Raw genomic sequence first — 19,518 nt, forward strand, 5'->3', positions numbered from 1 at the left:
AATAAACATGGAAACAATATTGAAACGGAAACCACCTGAATTTGGACTTCTTTTTTGCTTTTAATACTCAATGATTATAAATTAATGCCCTTTTATTCTTCTGTGTCGAAAAGTTCATCTTTTCTTCCCAATATTTTCAAACTTGTTCGCTGGAAAGCACAGTAGTTGAAGAAAATCAGAAGCTTCGGTTTCTTCCATTCACATTATAACTTCAAGTTATAAATATATACCATAATATAAACCTCCTCAAACAATAATCGTATTAAATAAATATCACACAAATTATATTAGAGATAGATCAGAGAGATCAGATAATTAGGAGATGGGGAAGCTCTTGTGCTCTTTCTTCTTTTGCATTCTTTTGCTTTCATTTAAGGCAGCATCCCAAGAAGTTGGTGAGAGATTCAAATTACAAACTGGGTGTTTTTTTTCCTGTTAAATATGTGTTTTAGTCCCTAAAATTTGAATATTTTTTAAATTTAGTCCTCATTGTACGTTCATTTTAGCTTATTTTGTGCGCGAATGCGAGGTACGATTCGACTATAAACTTAGATAAAATGATACGTTGTGAGTTGAGAAGGAAGTAGGCCAGCTAATTTATTTATAAGGAGTTGACAAAAAAAATCGTTTTCCCTCTATTAGGTTGGCCTAATTCATGAATTTTAAAATTTTTTAGCCCTAAACCATGCATTTAGCCCTTTCTTCTTCATGATGATCATGTTTTTTGATATGTTTATGATTGATTATATGCAGATGATGAAAGAGAGTTTGATTATGAGAGAGATGGGGAGAAAGGACCATCTCATTGGGGAGAGCTTAAAGCAGAATGGCACAAATGCAAGGCTGGATCGATGCAATCTCCAATAGATTTATATCATCAAAGAGTTGAAGTTATTTCCCATTTGGGAGACCTCAAAACAAACTACATACCCTCCAATGCCACTATCAAGAATAGAGGCCATGATATTATGGTAATTAATCTTTTTCCAAGCTATCTTAAATCATTATTACTATTATTAACTTTTTTATGACCCGAAATCAATAGCTCTTTAGCTTTAACCTTATAATCGGTGACATTTGCGCCCTTCTCAAGGTCCGAACTCAGAAGACATCAAGAATTTTTGATATTAAACTCATTCAATGTTAGAACACAAGACCCCTGATAGTTGGTGATACCGACAAGGCCTCGTGACCTTGTCAACAGACCGTCCCTTGGGGACATCCTAAATCATTTATTAATACCCAAAATAATGTCAATCTTTTTCTCTGTCACTTGGATCACATAAATCAAATTAATATCAGGAAAGTATTGAAAATTTATTTGAATGATTGGATTTACCATATATATAGACATTTTAATTTTGTGTGGATGAGATTTGCAGATGAAATGGGTAGATGGAGGTGGATACATGGAAATGAATGGAACTCAATATAAACTAAAACAATGTCATTGGCATTCACCTTCTGAGCACACCATTGATGGCAAAAACTTTGATCTTGAAGCTCATTTGGTCCATGAAAGCTCAACTGGCATCATTTCTGCAATTGGAATCTTGTATCAGATTGGGGAGCCTGATTATTTCTTATCAACTGTGAGTTTAATTTAATTCAATTCATAATGACCTGTTAATGATCTAATGGTTTCAATTCAATTCACATGATTTTAATTAATTTTAATTTGTTCGGTTAGATGAAAGATCATTTAGAAGTTATATCTGACACTCATGAAGAAGAGAGAGCGATTGGAATAATTGATCCAACTCTGCTAAAGATAGGCAGCAAACAATATTACAGATATATTGGATCTCTTACGGTTCCTCCATGCACTGAAAATGTAATTTGGACAATGATATATGAGGTATGTTTCTCTAGTAACGCAGTTTAAGAACTTCGATATATATTTATTTAGTCAAAGGGTTGTGTGGTGGGAGATCATACCATCGACCTTTACAATGTTAATAGGTGTCATAAGTTATGCTCGAATCGACCGAACCTTCATAGATCGAACCCGTGCAATATTTAATTTCTTTTCTCTATTTCATATTAGTACTTTACCTGCGTTCCTAAAAATTAATAATCAATCTCATATGAGAGGGTGGAAAGGTAAATTTAAAACATTGACTCTCTTTAATAACTATTTAGTTACTAAGTATAGCTCAGTGATAATTAGCATGTACTCTTTGCCTCGCCATCCTACATATCTCCAAATTGTTGTATTAAAAAAAAAAATAGTTTCCATTTTATTTTTATAATATTAAGCTTCATTTATTCACAATTTATTTATTTTGTTACACCCTGCATTTAAGGGAAAATATACTAAATGATATAAAAAATATATGTACTTGTAAAAGTATCATTATTTTTATTTTTTTAAAAAAAATGTAACAAAAGTGACTTTTGGTTGGTCTCATCACATTGTATAAGTTTGCCATTTATGTCATTTTTATAACTTTTTGTAGTATTTTTGTATTCCCTCTATTTCGAAATCTTAATCAAAATCTGGAAAAGTAAAAAGGTAATATTTATAAAAGGAAAAAAAATAAAACAAAGAAATTTGGAGTAATTAAAAAGACTTACTTTTTTAAATTAAAATTATTATCAAATGAAGTTTTAACTTTTTGTTACAAATAACATTTTAACTCAGAGAAATTGAAAATCTTTTATGTATTTCAAAATATATCACATGTTTTTAAAATTTTTAAATATAGCAAAAATTTTCACTTAGTTATATATTAGACACTCATATGTAGTATATCAGATGTATATCACATATATATTGCAAGTATATCAGACACTCATATCAGTAGTATATTACGTACATATATTAGTAGTAAGACATATTAAAGATATATTATAAATAAATATTATTTGAGTAAAGTTATTTTAAAATTGGACTTCCATTTTCTTTTTTATAAAACTACAATTTTGAAAAAACTAAATATGATTTCTATTTTGATAATTTTACTAAATATTTTTGACGCAGCAGTTGTCGTTTTTAACTTATTATTATAACTCATCTACTTATACTCCACGAGTCTATGATAGGTATGAAGCATGCAAATAATTACTTACTAAATTGATCTTGATTCACCAGGTGAGAACTGTTACAGAAGAACAAGTGAAATCACTTCGAGTGGCTGTTCATGATGTAAGTAATTAATTAGAACTATATATATATATATATAATAATGAAAATGCCTTCATCTTAAACATAATTTATCATAGTGATGATTACTTAAAAGGTATTGCTTGATATTCATATTACTTTTAGATCTTAGACCTTAATTTATTTTTGCTGTATATTTCAGCTATCTTGTTACATTTTTTAATTCTCAGAATAATTATTTTAAAAAAATATTTTTAATTCAAAAATTTTTTTTAGTAGAACATGTGAGGGTGGGGAATCGAATTCACAACCTCATGTTGGAGATGTATGTCAAATACTGTTGAGCTATGCTTGCTTTGCTTAAAACTCAATTCTTTTGTTTTAAAAATTCACTCCAAAATTTAAAATAAGATATTTTGAGGAGTAGATTACCATCCAAAATTTTCTTTTCAGTGAATGATCGTAATTTTAAAAGACAAAAAAACTAAAAATAGAATATGGTCTAAACCTTATCGAAACTAAGGTGGATATATATATAAATAGAATATGGTCTGAACCTCATCAAAACTGAGGTGGATTATATATATATATTATTGATATTCGTAAGTGTTTGGATCAATTTATTTTATATATTATTTATATATTAATTTTTACATGTGAATGCAGGACTCAGATACTAATGCGAGGCCATTGCAACCAATTTACAATCGAACCATGCAACTCCAAAGACCTAAAGAAAGTGAAAATTGACCCGAAGTGATATTAGGTTTAGATTTACTTCATAGAATATTTTGCATGAATATATATGCTATTATTTAAGCTGCCCTTGCCCATCCCAATTTGTAGTGTTTGTACTAATTCTTATTTTTTATTAATAATTTTTTCCCGTATGTTATATTTTTTAATTATATGTAGCTAATAAAAAAAAACGTCTTTCCTTAAGAACCAATTACAATGAATTTCTCCCATCTATTTGTAGGTGTTCGTTTCTTCATTTTGTGATTAGTACATCTCCGTTTCTTATAAAAAGAAAAAGAAAATCGACAATGGATTTTGGTACTCGGTAGTATTGCAATTATTAATGTCTAATTATAACAATCTTAGTTAGAAGGGGAGGTTAAGGGTTTAATAACTCTAGACACAAAAAAAAAAGCTTTAATTTCGATTTCTTTGAGTTGAAATCAATCCATTGTTATGATTTGATTATTGTCCAAAATTTTTAAGAACTTAAAAGTTTGAGATTTTCTTTGATTATATTAATTTTAAAAGTAGGTAGGGACACGACTTAAACTTTGGATAGATATGGTGTAACTCTAGCTTATCCAAGCAAAGAGTTGTTCCTTTGCGAAAAAGAAAAAGAAAAAGAAAAACGAAAAGAAAAGAGTTGTTGACAGAAAACATTTGAATCAGTCTTTCAAATATCTTATTCAAAAGAAATTTATATAATATGGATCCCACAATTTCAATCACTTATTTGTTTATTTCTCCTTTGGAAAGGTAGACGTAGGTTTGGTTGGAAAATCTTTAAATACCAAAAAAAAAAAAAAAAGAAAAAAAAGATTAAAACTCGTGTTAGGATAGGACATTAAATTCCCGCGTCTATGGGTTTGATGTTGACCTGAGGGATAAGTCGACATTTATATAGTATCGTAAAAAATTGAAAAAAAATCACTAATATATTGAGGAAAAGCGCCACTAGGCTTCACGTTGTAGATTCATTAAGGAAACATGTCGGGCCCTCCTCCACCCACAAAGTGGACAAACACATCAGGACAATGCCGAGCACATTGAAAGAATGATGCGGAGCGTAATGACAGAAAGGGAAGCTGAGTGCACCGTATGGATGCCCCCAACACGATTAGAGGTACTAACAAAACTCACCTAGTGGGCGTCTGTCTGCCGCCACCGCACCACTTTGCGCTAGTAGGGAATGACACGAAACATTGAGACGGGTCTTCACACCCCCAATTGGCTGTCCATCATTCTCCACAATTCTCTCCTTTCATATATAAGGAAAAAAAAAACAACCATAATTATGGTAAGCTGCAATGTTCCCTACACAAATTTTTGTGAGGATTTGACACACACTCTCAAGTTTATCATTGAGATTATTGTCCTTTTATTCTTTTTGCTTTGCTCTCTACTTGAGTTCTAACTATTGAGTTTTAGCAAAATATGGAAGTTGTCCCACGTCGGAAGAGTACAAAGATGAAGTGTGCTCCAAGTGTTGGAAGAGTTGTCCCACATTGAAAAAGTACAAGAAGGGGATGTGTTCCAATTACTATAAAAGGAGTTTAACTGAGTGATATTTGCTTTGAGAGAGTGTCTCGTGTAATTGGGATCGGGGAAAGACGTTAATTATTGTGTTTCTTTTTTTATTGTTTTCTTTAAATTAAAAAGATTTTTTGACACCAAGGATGTACAATGAATTGGAGGGTTGCAAGCGTGATACAAAAAAGTTTAGTTAAGAATATTTCTGTGAATGCAATTTTGATAGCAAAATAACTTTGGGAGAAGCTCGAAGAGTTGTATCAGGCAAATGATATCTCAAATCAATTGTACATAAAGAAGCAATTTTACACGCTACGAATGAAGTAAGATACGAAAATTTGAGATCATCTGAGTAAGCTCAATAGCATCATATTTGAGCTGGATCGAGGCAATTGAAGTGAAGATAGATGACGAAGATAAGATATTCAGACTCATCTTGTCACTTCCACCTTCTTATGAACACATGAAGCCGATCTTGATGCATGATAAGGATACTGTGAATTTTGCTGAGGCTCCTAGTAAATTGTTGTAAGAGGAAAGAACGCTGAAAAGTGAAGGGTGTACTTCACATGAAGATTCATCACTGGTAGCTAGAAATTGGAAGAAGAAGAAAAACTTCGTGCACAAGAAAGCTTGATGCTGGGGATGCAAACAGTCTGAGCATATGAAGAAAGATTGTCCTAACAGAGTCGGTTTGTCAAAGGGCTCTACATTGGATGCTGACAGTGTTTCTCTCGTCTAGGGAGACGTGTTGGATCGGTATGACAACCCTAGAGGGGGAATAGGGTTAAACAAAACTTTAATAAACTTTTTAATACGATAAACCCAATTTAAATAAATAAGTAAACTTTTTACAGATAAATAATTTTATCTCAAGTAGAGATGCAAGTACCGTAATTAATTTTACCACCCAAATAATTATCAAGTAATTGAACGAAAAAGTAGGAATTAAAAGTCACAATAAATTCTAACAATTAATTTTATGCAATTTATGACAACTAGTTCAATATCACGTCAATGCACCTAATAAAAATATTGATTTTATTTATTACAAAATAATTATTTAACTAAATTAACATGTGCTTTAAAATTTTTTTATTTACTGAATTCTTTTTCTTTTTTAAAATGATATCTAACTATACAATATGAATCAAATCCACCATCAATACGATATCTTATTAAATTTTAAATTAGTTTATGTATTAACTTGTTTCACATTTTTGAACTATTTTCTTGTTTATTATTATTAAATTTCTTAATTATTTTCTTATTTTTATTAACATAAAACTTTCAAATTGGAAATAAATTGAACGCACAACTTTTATAGTGGGAGTGAATGAAAAAATTATAAATTTTTTTGACATTCCAAACTTTTCATAAATAAGTTTAAGTTACATTATTTTATTTTTAATATAACAATTTTTTATATTCTCATTTTGAAAAAAATTCTTTTATCTAATCTAGGCTCTTTATTTTTTTAACTACACATTTTTTTTTCCAATCAAAATTATAAAGATTTTTCCAACATAATTTTTTTAATGTCATATATTAAAATTTTCAACTTCAATAAAGAAAAATTATTTTAATTATTTGATTTCATATTATAATTATACTTACTATCTGAAAATTCTTTTAACTTCTAGGTGAGTGAAATGAAAAAAAAAATGTATTCTAACTTTCTAGATTACTTACCGATTATATTATATTGATAATTGATTAGTAATTAATTTACTATTTATAATTAATTAAAAATTTTGTAAGACATGATATTATTTTCAAAAAATAAGATAAGTTTGTAATTATGATATATAAATTATCGATTTTCCACCAAACATTTTAAATAAAAAATACATTAATTATAAAAGAAAAAAAAACAAAAAAAAAACATCTAATAATCTAGGTATAAACTCATTCTTTAAAATAATTTTCTCATTTGATAATTGATTGACTAATACTATTATTCAATGTAGTAGAATTTTAGAACGTCACTTGCATCACATGAAATCAATCCAAGTATCGCAAAAAAAAAAAAAAAGAAAGAGAGAAAAATATTGGCACTGCGATCAACAAACAAATGAAATTATTATAACTACATAAAAAATCAAGAATTTTGACATAAACAACTGCGAGGCTTCGGTCACTCATATCATCAAGTCACCAATTTTCTTAATAGGGTATGCTTGTAGGAATATATTATACTTTCAACATCATGATTGTACTCTAGGATCACCATTGCAGATAGAAAAATCATCGCTCAAGCAGAATACATCTACGTTTCATCATAAGTGGAATTGAAACGACACGGTCTAGGATCCGAGATATAGATCGAACATGCTCCCTTGAAACTTGAATATGTCACCAACATCTTAATATATGTTTCAAGATTGAAGAATGATTTGAGAGCACTGAAAAAAGAGAATGAATGGAGAAGTGTATACCTTAGAGTACAATAACCATTTCATAATAAACACATACAATTAATGCTTTTATTACAACACTTTTTTAATTATTGAGTACCATATAAATATCATAACATATCTAACAAAGATAAAGTAAAAACATGCATAATAGCCATGATATTCGAAACAGAAAACTTTGAAGAAATATGTGTATAGGACCATCAATTATCCTCCTCGCGTGATTTAAATTGAAGTTTAATCTCTCGATTGTTGAGAGGCTGTAAAGGTCTGGCATTAGTGTTTGAATCCTGTGTATATAAACAAATTTTATTTTAAAGTATAAACAAAAATAAATAGCATATGTAGGCACAACAACACTGAGATAATTACTATGGTAAGTAAGAAAGATTATATCTCTAACTCATACATGGTCTTTTAAATATAGTTTAAAAACATCAACTGAGCAATGATTCGATTAGTTTAGACATATATAATCGATCAAAATATGAGAAATCTGAATCTCCACTCTATAAGTTGAACTAGAAAAAATATTTAATTAACTAAACAATATAATTTACGTACCAAGACCTGAGATAAATATAATTAATCACTTGTACCTTTTTTGATGATAATATATATTTTTTGTTTACCTTTTTTTTTTTTTAATCTTTATAACCAATCTTATAATATCTACTCATACTTATATTTTCTTTGCTTCATTTTTCACTATTTGAAAATAAATTTAAAATTTTAACCAAATTTTGGAAAAAAAGGGTCCTTGAAACTACATATTTTAGCTCTTAAGTATGATTTTGAAAGAAGACTTTAAAAAAAATAGTAAATAAGTATAATTTTCAAAAAGAAAAATCGAAAGTAAATATAAATAATGTGAGTCATCAGTGTGAGATTCGAACTCATGACTTCTTTGTTAGAGACAGATGAAGCTCATGTTGGCAAATATATAAAGTTAGTTAATACTTAAAAAGCATAACATATTTTAAAAAATAATTTTATGGCTTAACTAAAATTTTATTTTATTTTTTAATTCCAACATAAACTTAACTCAACGATAATTGACACTTGTATTTAATCTAGAGGTCATGAGTTTGAATCCACACCTCCGTTTATTGTATTAAAAAAACATCTTTTTTTTTATTTTTGTTTTTCTCAAAGTAACTTAGTCACATACCTATGTGATTAACTCAGATATGATTAGTTATAATCATATAAACTATTAACATCCCTGTAATAATTGATTTACATATTGTGATATTTGTAATTATTTTTAGCTATTATTTTTGTAATATTTTATCTTAATTATGTTAGATTTTTAACTACCTCAAACTAATAAAGTAAAAGCCTCATCAAACGGGCTCTTAGATAACTTTTGCACTTACATCGTGAACAGCAACACGAAGCAACTCCACTTGTTTGGGTGCAACAGTCCAAACCTAAAAAACGCAAAATGGAAATTAAAATTTAAAACCCAAAGCAAAAATATAATTTTGAGAATAATTAATTAGGAAAGCAAATGAATAAGATATAGAGGTTTAATTTAAGTGAAAAATACCTTTCTGACAATAGTCCAAATCACATTTTGAGTACATGGAGGAATCGTAAGAGAGCCCATATACCTATAATACAGACCTCTTTGCATCTTTAACAATGATGGATCAATTACATTCAATACCTTTTCTTTGTTCGTATCTGAAATTTCTTCCAAATGTTCCTTTATCTAACAAAAAAAAAAAAAGAGATAAACAAATGGTGAGGAAAAAGTTTTAAATTTAGAGCGTATTAATTGTATTTTATTATACCTAGTAAAGATTAACTCCTCTTAAAAGATCGAAGTTTTGAATCTTTACCCATACTTGAATGGTAATATCGTATTTATATAAACATTTAATTTTGCAAGAGAAAATAGACATGCTCTTTTTTAAATAATTTTGTTGATCACATACCACTATTTATTTTTTATTATTACTATTTTTTTGAAATCCGTGTGTTTGGGTTAGCTTGCGTGCACCTCGACTAACCATGGGCCAACCGCCTGACCCTACTACATTTGGTTGACAAGGTAACTTGTAGGATATTAAATCTTAGGTAGGTGACCACTATGGTTTGAATTTATTCCCTTTAAGTCTTATATTTTACAAGTCACTACTACACAACTTTTTCGTCTTCATTTTAAAGAAAGAGTTGCCGCAACGGTAGTTTTGAAACAAGTTTTGAAGTTTTAAAGGTAAAAATAAAATTCTTGAAACTTTAGGGTGTTATTGAAACTATTAAAAACAAAACCCTAATTTTGTTTGTGTTGAGAGGTTTTGAATTTGATACTTACTGTGGACAAGAAATAGTCAGGTTTTCCAGTGTCATAGACAATTCCAATAACAGCAACACCTCCAGATAGACTTTGGTGCACCAAATGAGCTTCTAAAGCAAATATTCTGCCATTGATAGTGTGCTCAGAAGGTGAGTGCCAATGGCACTGTTTAAGAAAATATTGAGTTCCATTCACTTCGATATGTCCAGCTCCATCATCCCATTTCAGCTGCACACCATAAAAAACATAGGATAAATATAATTTAGTCCCGAACAAGAACGACTATATATCACTTTTTAACTAAAGATATTGTACAAATCTTAGCTCAATTGGTTAAAGAACCTATCTCTAACCAAAAGGTCGTGAGTTCGAATTACAACCCTCACAAAGTTATACTAAAAAAAAAAAAAACTAAAGTCTCACGGTTTTGCTTTTGGTTTCACCCAAAAGGAGATAATTGTCCATGAATCACTCCCTTCCCTATAGTCAATGTGGGATATGAAAACGTCGTATGAATATTGTTATATGAATGAAACTTAGGTAATAAATAGCGGGGAATTATATGCCTATGTATACCATTATATCATGGCCTCTGTTTTTGAGTGTTGCATTGGAAGGCTTATAGTAGTTTTTGAGGTCTCGAAAATGGGGTACAATTCGAACTCTCTTGTTCAAAAGATCAATAGGAGATTGCATGGATCCATTTTTACAGTTATGCCATTCTTGTTTAAGATCTCCCCAACCGGCAGGTCCTTTCATTCCATCTTCGTCATAATCAAACTCTCTCTCATTGTCTGAATGAACATTAAAACAAGTCAATTTTATACTAAAAAAAAATACTATACCTCTCATTATTGTGTGATTTAAAATAAAATGAGAACAGTTAATATAATTGGAATTTTTTAAAACGTAATCGTAACTAGTTACGGACGTGAACGTTGACTCAACTAGCCCATGCATTACTTACCTCTCTCTAATGGGAGGTCCGAAAACAAGAAGAAAGAAAGAAAAGAAAAAACAATGGAACTAGTCAAAGACAATGCTAAATAGTTAAAAAAAACCAACTAAAAACTCATAGTAATCGAAATACTCAGTTAATATGAATATAGCTCGACGGTAATTGACATATACTTCTTTTATTTGAGTTCAGAAGTTTGAACCGTGATATCTCCAATTGGTTGTATTAAAAAAAAGAGATAATAATTATAAATAAATAATCGAAATACTCAGATTTTTTTTAATTTAAAATTAAAAGCAATCCATCAACATTTATTTGGTGAAACTAACTAATCAATTTGATTGCTTTCTTACGTTGGCTTACATTTCTAATCATTCAGGTGTTGGTCTTTCTAAAAAAATATGTTTATTTGTTCTCAATTTCTTTAATTGGTAATTTATGTTTAAGATATTCTTAAAATCAAAAAGTATGTTTTTAAAAGGATGAAAGACAAAGATGAAGAAAATTATAGAAGAAAGAAGCAAAAATTTTCAAATTAAAAAACGAAATCGTTATCCAACGATACTGAAATAAAAGAAATGAACACAACTTAAATCGAAGCAATAGACATGACTAATCAATAGTTTCCTACCGACTTCTTGAGACAACACAGGCCACGAAACGAAACAAAAGGCACAGAAGAACGAGAAAAACAACGCCCGATGGAAAGAGAACTTCCTCTTCATCTTAAAAAACTTTGATTTCTTCTTAATTATTTCTTTCTATAACTAATCTAATGCAAGCTAATTGTGGCATATGGAGGTTTGAGAACCACTATTTATACAAATCTTAAGCTTAGGAGTCTTTTCCACCATTTTCATATGTTATATTTAAAGTTTTAAATGTCCACGTCTCAATTTTATGAAAATATTAAAAATTTACCCAACTCATTAATTTAAGCTTTTTGGTTAAGTGATGTAATATTCATTCTTCAGATGGTATGGAGGAGGAGGAGGAGGGAGAGATCCTATGTTTGAACCTCTGCATTGTCGTTTCCTCCCCATTAAATGGAAAAAAATGTAACAAATATTTAAATTAACAAATAAATATTTCACACTCTTTTAATTTCCTATTTCTTTCCTTTTTTTCTAATTTATAAATTCAAACAAAATTACTAATTTTTCTCTCAATATTTTCAATTTCCAAGTCTTAATTAAATATTTTTGGATTGAAGGAAAAAAAATTATCAACCATTTTGGAATATTGAAATATATAGATAAAATTAAAGAGTAAAAAGTAAAGATTTTCAATTGTCTATATTATTATTCATATCAAATTTTATTGTTTAAATATTTTTTTCAAAATCTAGAAATTTAATTAACATAAACGAACCTGAACAAAATTAAAACTAAATAATTCAACTCAATGTATCTTGATAGCTCAACAGTGATGAGTTAGCATAATGACTTACACCTAACTCACACATGTAAGTGACGATAGCTTGGATCTTCGTGGGGATCGAGACGAACTACTGGAGATGGCCGAGACACATATTGATGTTTTTAAGTTTTATGAAATCTCGAAATTTTTGTGACCTCTCAAGTGATGTTAAAAAATCGTCATAAAGTGTACAAAATCTGCATCTATAAATATCTGCATGTCTTGGCAGCATACAGCGTCCAGCGCCTGCGACCAGCGGCGGTGTACAGCGTCAGAGGTATTCGACCCTGAACGACGTCGATCTTCAACAGCCGTGTTCGATCCTCACCGGCAGCGTACATCAGCGTTCACGGTGGCGGACGATCGGGCGGCGCGTGGTTCTTCACAATGGAGGAAGGGGCGGCGCGTGGTTCTTCACAATGGAGAAAGAGGGTAAAGAGATTTAGGACAAAGGAGAAAGGGGTAATGATATTTCTTTAAGTTATTTATCTTCTTTTTTTTATTTTATTAAGTCAAGTAAATGATATTTCTTTTAATAATAATATAGTATTATATTTTTTTTTTACGGTTTTAATAGCGTTCCACGAAAGGTTTTATATATTTTTTAGAGGCTTTTAATAACCTTCAATTAAAATTAAAAGTTTTTTTACGGATAAAAAAAACAAAAAAATTAAAGGTAAAAGGTTTTCAACATTTTCCGAAGCTTTTCGAGTCACCTTTAGTAAAATGAAAATTTTGGGTATTAAGTATATAGGTAAAATTACCAGAAAAATTGTAATTATTTGGCCCTCAATATTTAAATAATATTCTGAGTGCAAAATTTCGAATAAATTTTAGACTTTTAGAGTTTCATGTTTTCATAATTTAAATTCCAACAAATTAACTTAAAATGTCTATAAGTTAATTTCTTTATTTTTTTCTCCAGTTTTGTAAATTACAAATTTCAAAAAAAATTTACATTTTATTTTTCTTAAGATTTGCAATATCAAATTGCAATCCATTGTAATGAAAATGTAAGCATTATTTAAATCTTTTTGGATTGATGAAAAAAAATCCATGGAAAACTCACTTTATCACAAAAAGCAACTTTTAGTGAGTCACATAGTTTTCCAGTCTTATCTTCTTATCCTATCGTGACGATTCTAAAACGTCACAAAAAAAATATTTCGTGACGTTTTCTACGCTTCATGAAGAGCCGCCAATCCGAAAAACTTCGTCTTTTCCTGCCAAAAACGCCTCAAGTTTTTCATAACGTTTTTTAGATGTCACGAAAAATAAGTTTTGGTCAACTTATCGTGATGGATAAAATTCGTCATGAAAACACAACAATCCGGAACACTATGTCATTTCTCGCCAAAAGCGTGCCTCAAGTTTTTCGTGAAGGAAAAAAAACGTCACGAAAGGCCAAAAATCTGGAACTCTCCGCTTTTTCCCTCAAAAAATGCGTTTTTTACCTTTCGTGACGTATTTAAACAATGTTGAACAGTATTTTATTGTTCACCACCATCACAAAATCCCAAAATTCTAGTAGTGAATCTTATTGATAAATTTTTTTAATATCTATTTTCTGTCTTAATTTCAAGTTATTATGAGATAGCTATTTTTCTTGCAATATACTTCCCCTTCTAAATGAAAAGTAAAATAAAAGAAAAGTGTTCACTACTAGAAATATGAGTTTTAAGGACAATTTAACTTAATTTACCAAAGTTATATAATTGTCATGGATGAAGGCATGAAGGAAAAGGAGAATGTGACAGTTGTTGAAAATTGTCATCAATACATTTAGAACTACAGTTATAAATTTTCACGAATATATCTTCTATCACATTTTTAAAATGTCACAAAAATCTATTTGATGACAATTTATAACTATCACTAAAACAATAAAAAATTCGGTACTTCTATCAATGAAAATTGAATGACTACGGTTTATAATTGTCACCAAATGTTTTTTTAATGACAATTTATGATTGTCATAAAATGTATTTTAACGACAGTCCAAAATTGACACAAAATATTTTTTTTATCACAATGTCAAGAAAATAGTAATAATGATTATTTATAATGTTACAAAAACTTTTATAGTTGTAGTTTTAACGGTCAATATTGACAAGTTTAAATGTCATAAAAATCTTTATAGTGACAAATTTTAATTGTCATGATTACCTTTATATTGACAATTTTAACTAGTACAAAAATAATCTTATATATATTACAGTTTTTCTTAAACATTCACCTTTTTCAAATGTTGCTCCCACAACTTACTTCATCAACAAAATAAAACGAGCAATTAAGAAAATATTAATATCAACTTCCACATTGCTTTCTAACTCCAACATGAATTACATTGGTGAAATATGTAATCACACAACTACCTTAAAAAACATTATGACGAATCAATGATATAGATAAAAATAACGATAATCGCATACATATAAGAATGTGAAATATACTCACTACAACAAATATCAATCCTATACAAATATCAAATATCAACCCACAACATATAAATTTGAAGGGATCAAATGTCAGTATATCTAACTAACATATATATGTTTCACGCACTAACCCAACATAGTCTATAAATAAATTAGTTGCAATCATAGTTTTTAATTTCTTTGGGTGCGTGAAATATGTAAAAAAGAAAATAATGTTCAGTTTGCTAAATGAATAAGAGAAAATTACTAAATAAGCTACAAATAGAAAAACGAAAATTAAAGAAAGTCACCTCTAAATGCATTCGTGGTCTACACGAAACCATAAGTAGAAACCATATTTGCATAAATATACATAACACTAAATGCTTTGGTTGATATAAGCAAAAGAAACTTGACCGTACCCAAATATCAAAACACACCAATTTTTTTGGGAGTGATTAGTGACTAGCAAACGTACTAGAGGAGGGATGGTGGGATGGTGGGGTGTGGAGTCACACATTTGCAATGGGAGGTGTTTTTAAGTAAAAAACGATTGTAAAACTCAATTATATAAGGAAGAATAGAAAAGCTTAAACTTATCTAATTTTGTTGGTGCTTAGAGGTTTTGAAACTTACTCCAGATGAGAAATGGTCACGTCGTCCAATGTTATTCCAATAACAGCAACACGGCCTCCATATAGGCTTTGGTGCCATATGAGCTTCTAAAGCAAATCTTCTGCCATTGATAGTGTGCTCAGAAGTTAGTGCCAATGACACTGTCTAAGAAAATATTGAATTCCATTCACTTCTATGTATCCAGCCCCATCATCCCATTTCAACTGCAAACCATAAGAAACATGGTTTTTAGTCCTGAACAAGAACTGTATATCACTTTTTAACTAAAGATATTGCACCCACTTTTTTTTTTTCCTTAGAGAAAGCGACTTGAGCATATTGTTAGTTTTATGAACTTCAATTATACTAAATGTTTTGATGATAACAAACTGGATTTATTAATAATTTTAGTGTTTCAGATTGTCCATAGGGTAGGGTTTGGAAAGATGAATTCAATGCTTGTCAAATCACTCAAATCGAAATTCAAACGAAAAAGTTATGGTCAAAACAAGTGGGTCAATCCTACGGGATGGATGACATGGACAAGTGGACCACTCAGAAGTTGACACGCGGAACATGCTTATACGTGACATCCAACAATCGAACAAATGAGAAGAAGAGTACATGTGGCGCTTTCAATCTCTGCAATTCAAATTCCCACAAATCTCTCAATTAATCTCTACAATCACTCAAATCTTCATAAATTTGATTTCAATTTCCACAAATTTGTCCCATTCTCCAAAATCCTATTTATTTCATTTTCTTACCTCACCTCTTAATCTACACCGTTCATCATTTGTTGCCTTAAATTCAACTGCCAAATTGTATGTACGAAATTCTATTTAAACCATCAAATTCATCCTCTTCTATACACCAATTATCAAAGCAAAAATCATTCTTTCTTCAAGTTATTGTGCTCTCAAATTTTCATTCTCTCCACAAAAAAAGTTGTCCATATTTTTTTGTGAGAGGTACATTAGAGTGTAGCTTTTTAGCTATTGCTTTAGTGTAAAATTTGTAAATCTATCTTAATGAGTACTTTTCATTTGTATCACTTATTTTACATTCTGGGTTTTGTATTAAGGCATGGGTACACCTTGGGTTGTGAGAAAACACAATTGGTTAGATCATGGACCAGTTAAAAGGATCGTGCGTTTCTCTTTAGCCTAGGACAAAAAGAGGGTCGACGGTTTGGTTCTCACTCGTTAGAGAGCTGACACAGTAAAATACACGAGAAGGAGTTTGGAGAATGGAGTAGGAATTTCCGAACCACTATAAAAATTCATGGTGTCATCTCTCTCTACTATTCATTTGTGCATCTAAGTTTCATTTTATTGTTATTTTATTGTTATTCTTGAACTTTTATTTTTAAAACTACAAGTTTGTAAGTAACCCTCTTCCCCCCCTAATGTTGCTATATCAATCCTACACATATCTCAACTAGAGCACTTTTTTTCTAAGAGAAAAAACAACTTTTTTTTTTTTAAGATATTGCACCAACTTGAACATATCTCAAGTGGTTGAAGTACCTATCTCTGACCAAAATATCGTGAATTCGAATTCTAAACCTCACAAGTAAAAATATTGTTAAGGGTATCTATTTACGAAATTTATCAAGTTAAGCTTTTGAGTTGATTAGTGACTTAACACGGTATTAGCTGGAGGAGGAGTGTTAATTAAGGTATCTATTTTTTCATAACATATTAACTTAAACTTTTGGATTGAGAAGCAATTTAACATATATGAAACGTTGTTGACGATACTAAAACAAACTGTAATATTATTATTATATTATGCATACCATTATATCATGGCCTCTGTTCTTGAGAGTTGCATAGGGAGGCTTATAATGGATTTTGTGGTCCCAAAATGGGGTGCAAATTCCAACTCTCTTCTTCAACCATGGTTTTAAATATCCATCGACATGTCGATATGTCCATCAACTGTCCATGTATTCATGGGTTCGATATCGACTTAAGGGGTAAATCGACATTTCCATAATATTACAAAAAAAAATCGATAAAATATAAAAAACATCAACAAAATTTCACTAATATAAACATAATATTAATATTAATCATTTTAAACTTGTTTAGAAATGGTTAGACAATTATTTGTTAATTTAAATATATTTTTTTGAGTTTTTTATTTTTATAAATTTTCTAGAAATATCCATCGACATCGACATTTTATCGATATTTTCATCTACATTCCCATGAAATTGAGACCTCAACATTTCCATCGATATTGATATTTAAAACATTGTATTGAACAGATCAATAGGAGATTGCATCAATCCAGTTTTACAGTTATGCCATTCTTGTTTAAGATCTCTCCAACGGGCAGGTCCTTTCTGTTAGGATTGAAGACAAAACAATTGGAAAATAAGAAAACAATGGCAAAAAAAAAAAAAAAAAAAAAAAATCAATGTCACAATTGGGCCTAAATACTCATCAAAGCCCATCACCATTAGGTTTAGGTTTTATACAACAAAACATTTGAGACTTTGGCCGGTACAATTAAATTAGCCTGGCCGTGAGTTGGAAAGGGAAATAAGAAGGGAGTGGCGACTTGTGGTTTTTTGGGTGGTGGGAGAGAAGAAAAAGGAGAATAAGGGTCTATAGAGCGTTGTCAGCAATCCGTTCTCTCGAGGTTATTGAGATTTTTCATTCTGTATTCCTAAGTAGCTATTTTCGTAGTGCTTAGAAACTAAGCAGTCATTGTTGTGGCATCTAGAGAACTTTGTAGAGCGTTTATGAGATTCATTGTATTTATCTCAATATCATAGTAGAATTCGTTGTCACGGAAAACTGGACGTAGCCCATAATGAACCATTTGCTTGTGTCGTTTATGTGCTTTCCCTATTTTTCTTGTATTATCGTAGTTGATTTAGTTTCACTGACGAAGGAAAGGGCAAATATTATTGGTAACTCATTTCTCCCAACACTTTCGTTCCATCTCTATCATAATCAAACTCTCTCTCATCGTCTATGAACATTAAAACAAGTAAATTTTATACTAAAAATGATACTAAACCTTCTATTATTGTGTGATTTAAAATAAAATGAGAACCGACAATGTAATTGGAATTTTGTAAAATCAAATAGTAAAACTAGTTATGACTATTATGATCTCATATTGAAAAGATAAAAGTCCCTAACAAATATTTATAATAAAAATAGCTACTCCCTCTCGTGGATTGATATGGAACCCATGAATATTGATATGATATCGAATCTAAAACGCTCAAACGAACATCCGATTTAAAAATGGGATCCAACCAAGATTGATGAATCAAAAGAGTCACGAGGGGTCCAGATTACTCATGTTTATATACTTTTTTAGTGCAATAAATTAGAATTAGAGATATGGGAGTTTAGACTTCCAACTCAAGAGAAGAAATATATGTCAATTTGAAATATGCTTATGTGGAAAAAAAAAGAGAATAATGACAACAATAGAACTGATTGAAGACAATTAAATAGTTAAAAATCAACCAAAAACTCATAGTAATCGAAATTTTCCGAATTTCTTTAATTTAAAATTAAATGCAATTGATTAACATTTATGTTGGTCAAATTAAACTAAGCAATCAAATTTGATTGGTTTCTTAAGTTGACTTACATTTTGAATCATACGGTTCAATATTGAATATTAATATTCAATAACTATTCCATTTCTAAAAGATATGTTTATTTGTTCTTAATTTCTTTGATTTATCATTTAGGTTTTAAAAATATTCTTAAAATCACAGCCATTTTTCTTTTCAAAATTTAGGTAAAAGAATACTTGCAAAAAAAAAAGGTTTTTTTTTTTTCAAAAAACTGAAAGACAATGTAAATAAAATTATAGAATAAAGAAGCCAAAAATTTTAAACTAAAAACAAAATTGTTATCCAACGAAAAACGAGCAACTAATCAATGGTTTCTTATCGACTTCTTGAGACAATGTAGGCCAATTAAACAAAAGAAAGGCACAGAAGAAGGAGAAAAACAACACCAGATGGAAAG

At 29.7% G+C, this 19,518-nt stretch overlaps 2 protein-coding genes across 2 annotated transcripts; one reads left to right on the plus strand and one right to left on the minus strand.

The window, feature by feature from the left end:
* Positions 1-259: 259 nt before the first annotated feature.
* LOC148207750 (alpha carbonic anhydrase 7-like) lies at positions 260-4,016 on the plus strand. Its single transcript, XM_088118307.1, has 6 exons — positions 260-395; positions 754-971; positions 1,383-1,592; positions 1,691-1,858; positions 3,095-3,148; positions 3,773-4,016. The coding sequence occupies exons 1-6, from the start codon at positions 323-325 to the stop codon at positions 3,854-3,856; spliced, it is 807 nt and encodes a 268-aa protein (XP_087974433.1). The 5' UTR covers positions 260-322; the 3' UTR covers positions 3,857-4,016.
* A 3,800-nt stretch (positions 4,017-7,816) lies between these two features.
* LOC111020547 (alpha carbonic anhydrase 7-like) lies at positions 7,817-11,824 on the minus strand. Its single transcript, XM_022297242.2, has 6 exons — positions 11,689-11,824; positions 10,676-10,893; positions 10,118-10,327; positions 9,347-9,511; positions 9,174-9,227; positions 7,817-8,084 (listed from the first exon to the last, which is right to left on the minus strand). Exons 1-6 carry the CDS (start codon positions 11,780-11,782, stop codon positions 7,998-8,000), a joined length of 828 nt encoding a protein of 275 aa, XP_022152934.2. The 5' UTR covers positions 11,783-11,824; the 3' UTR covers positions 7,817-7,997.
* Between the last annotated feature and the right edge of the window lie 7,694 nt (positions 11,825-19,518).

Source organism: Momordica charantia, unplaced genomic scaffold, assembly GCF_013281855.1.
Source record: "Momordica charantia cultivar OHB3-1 unplaced genomic scaffold, Mcharantia_2.0 BLBB01000094.1, whole genome shotgun sequence".
NCBI lineage: Eukaryota > Viridiplantae > Streptophyta > Magnoliopsida > Cucurbitales > Cucurbitaceae > Momordica > Momordica charantia.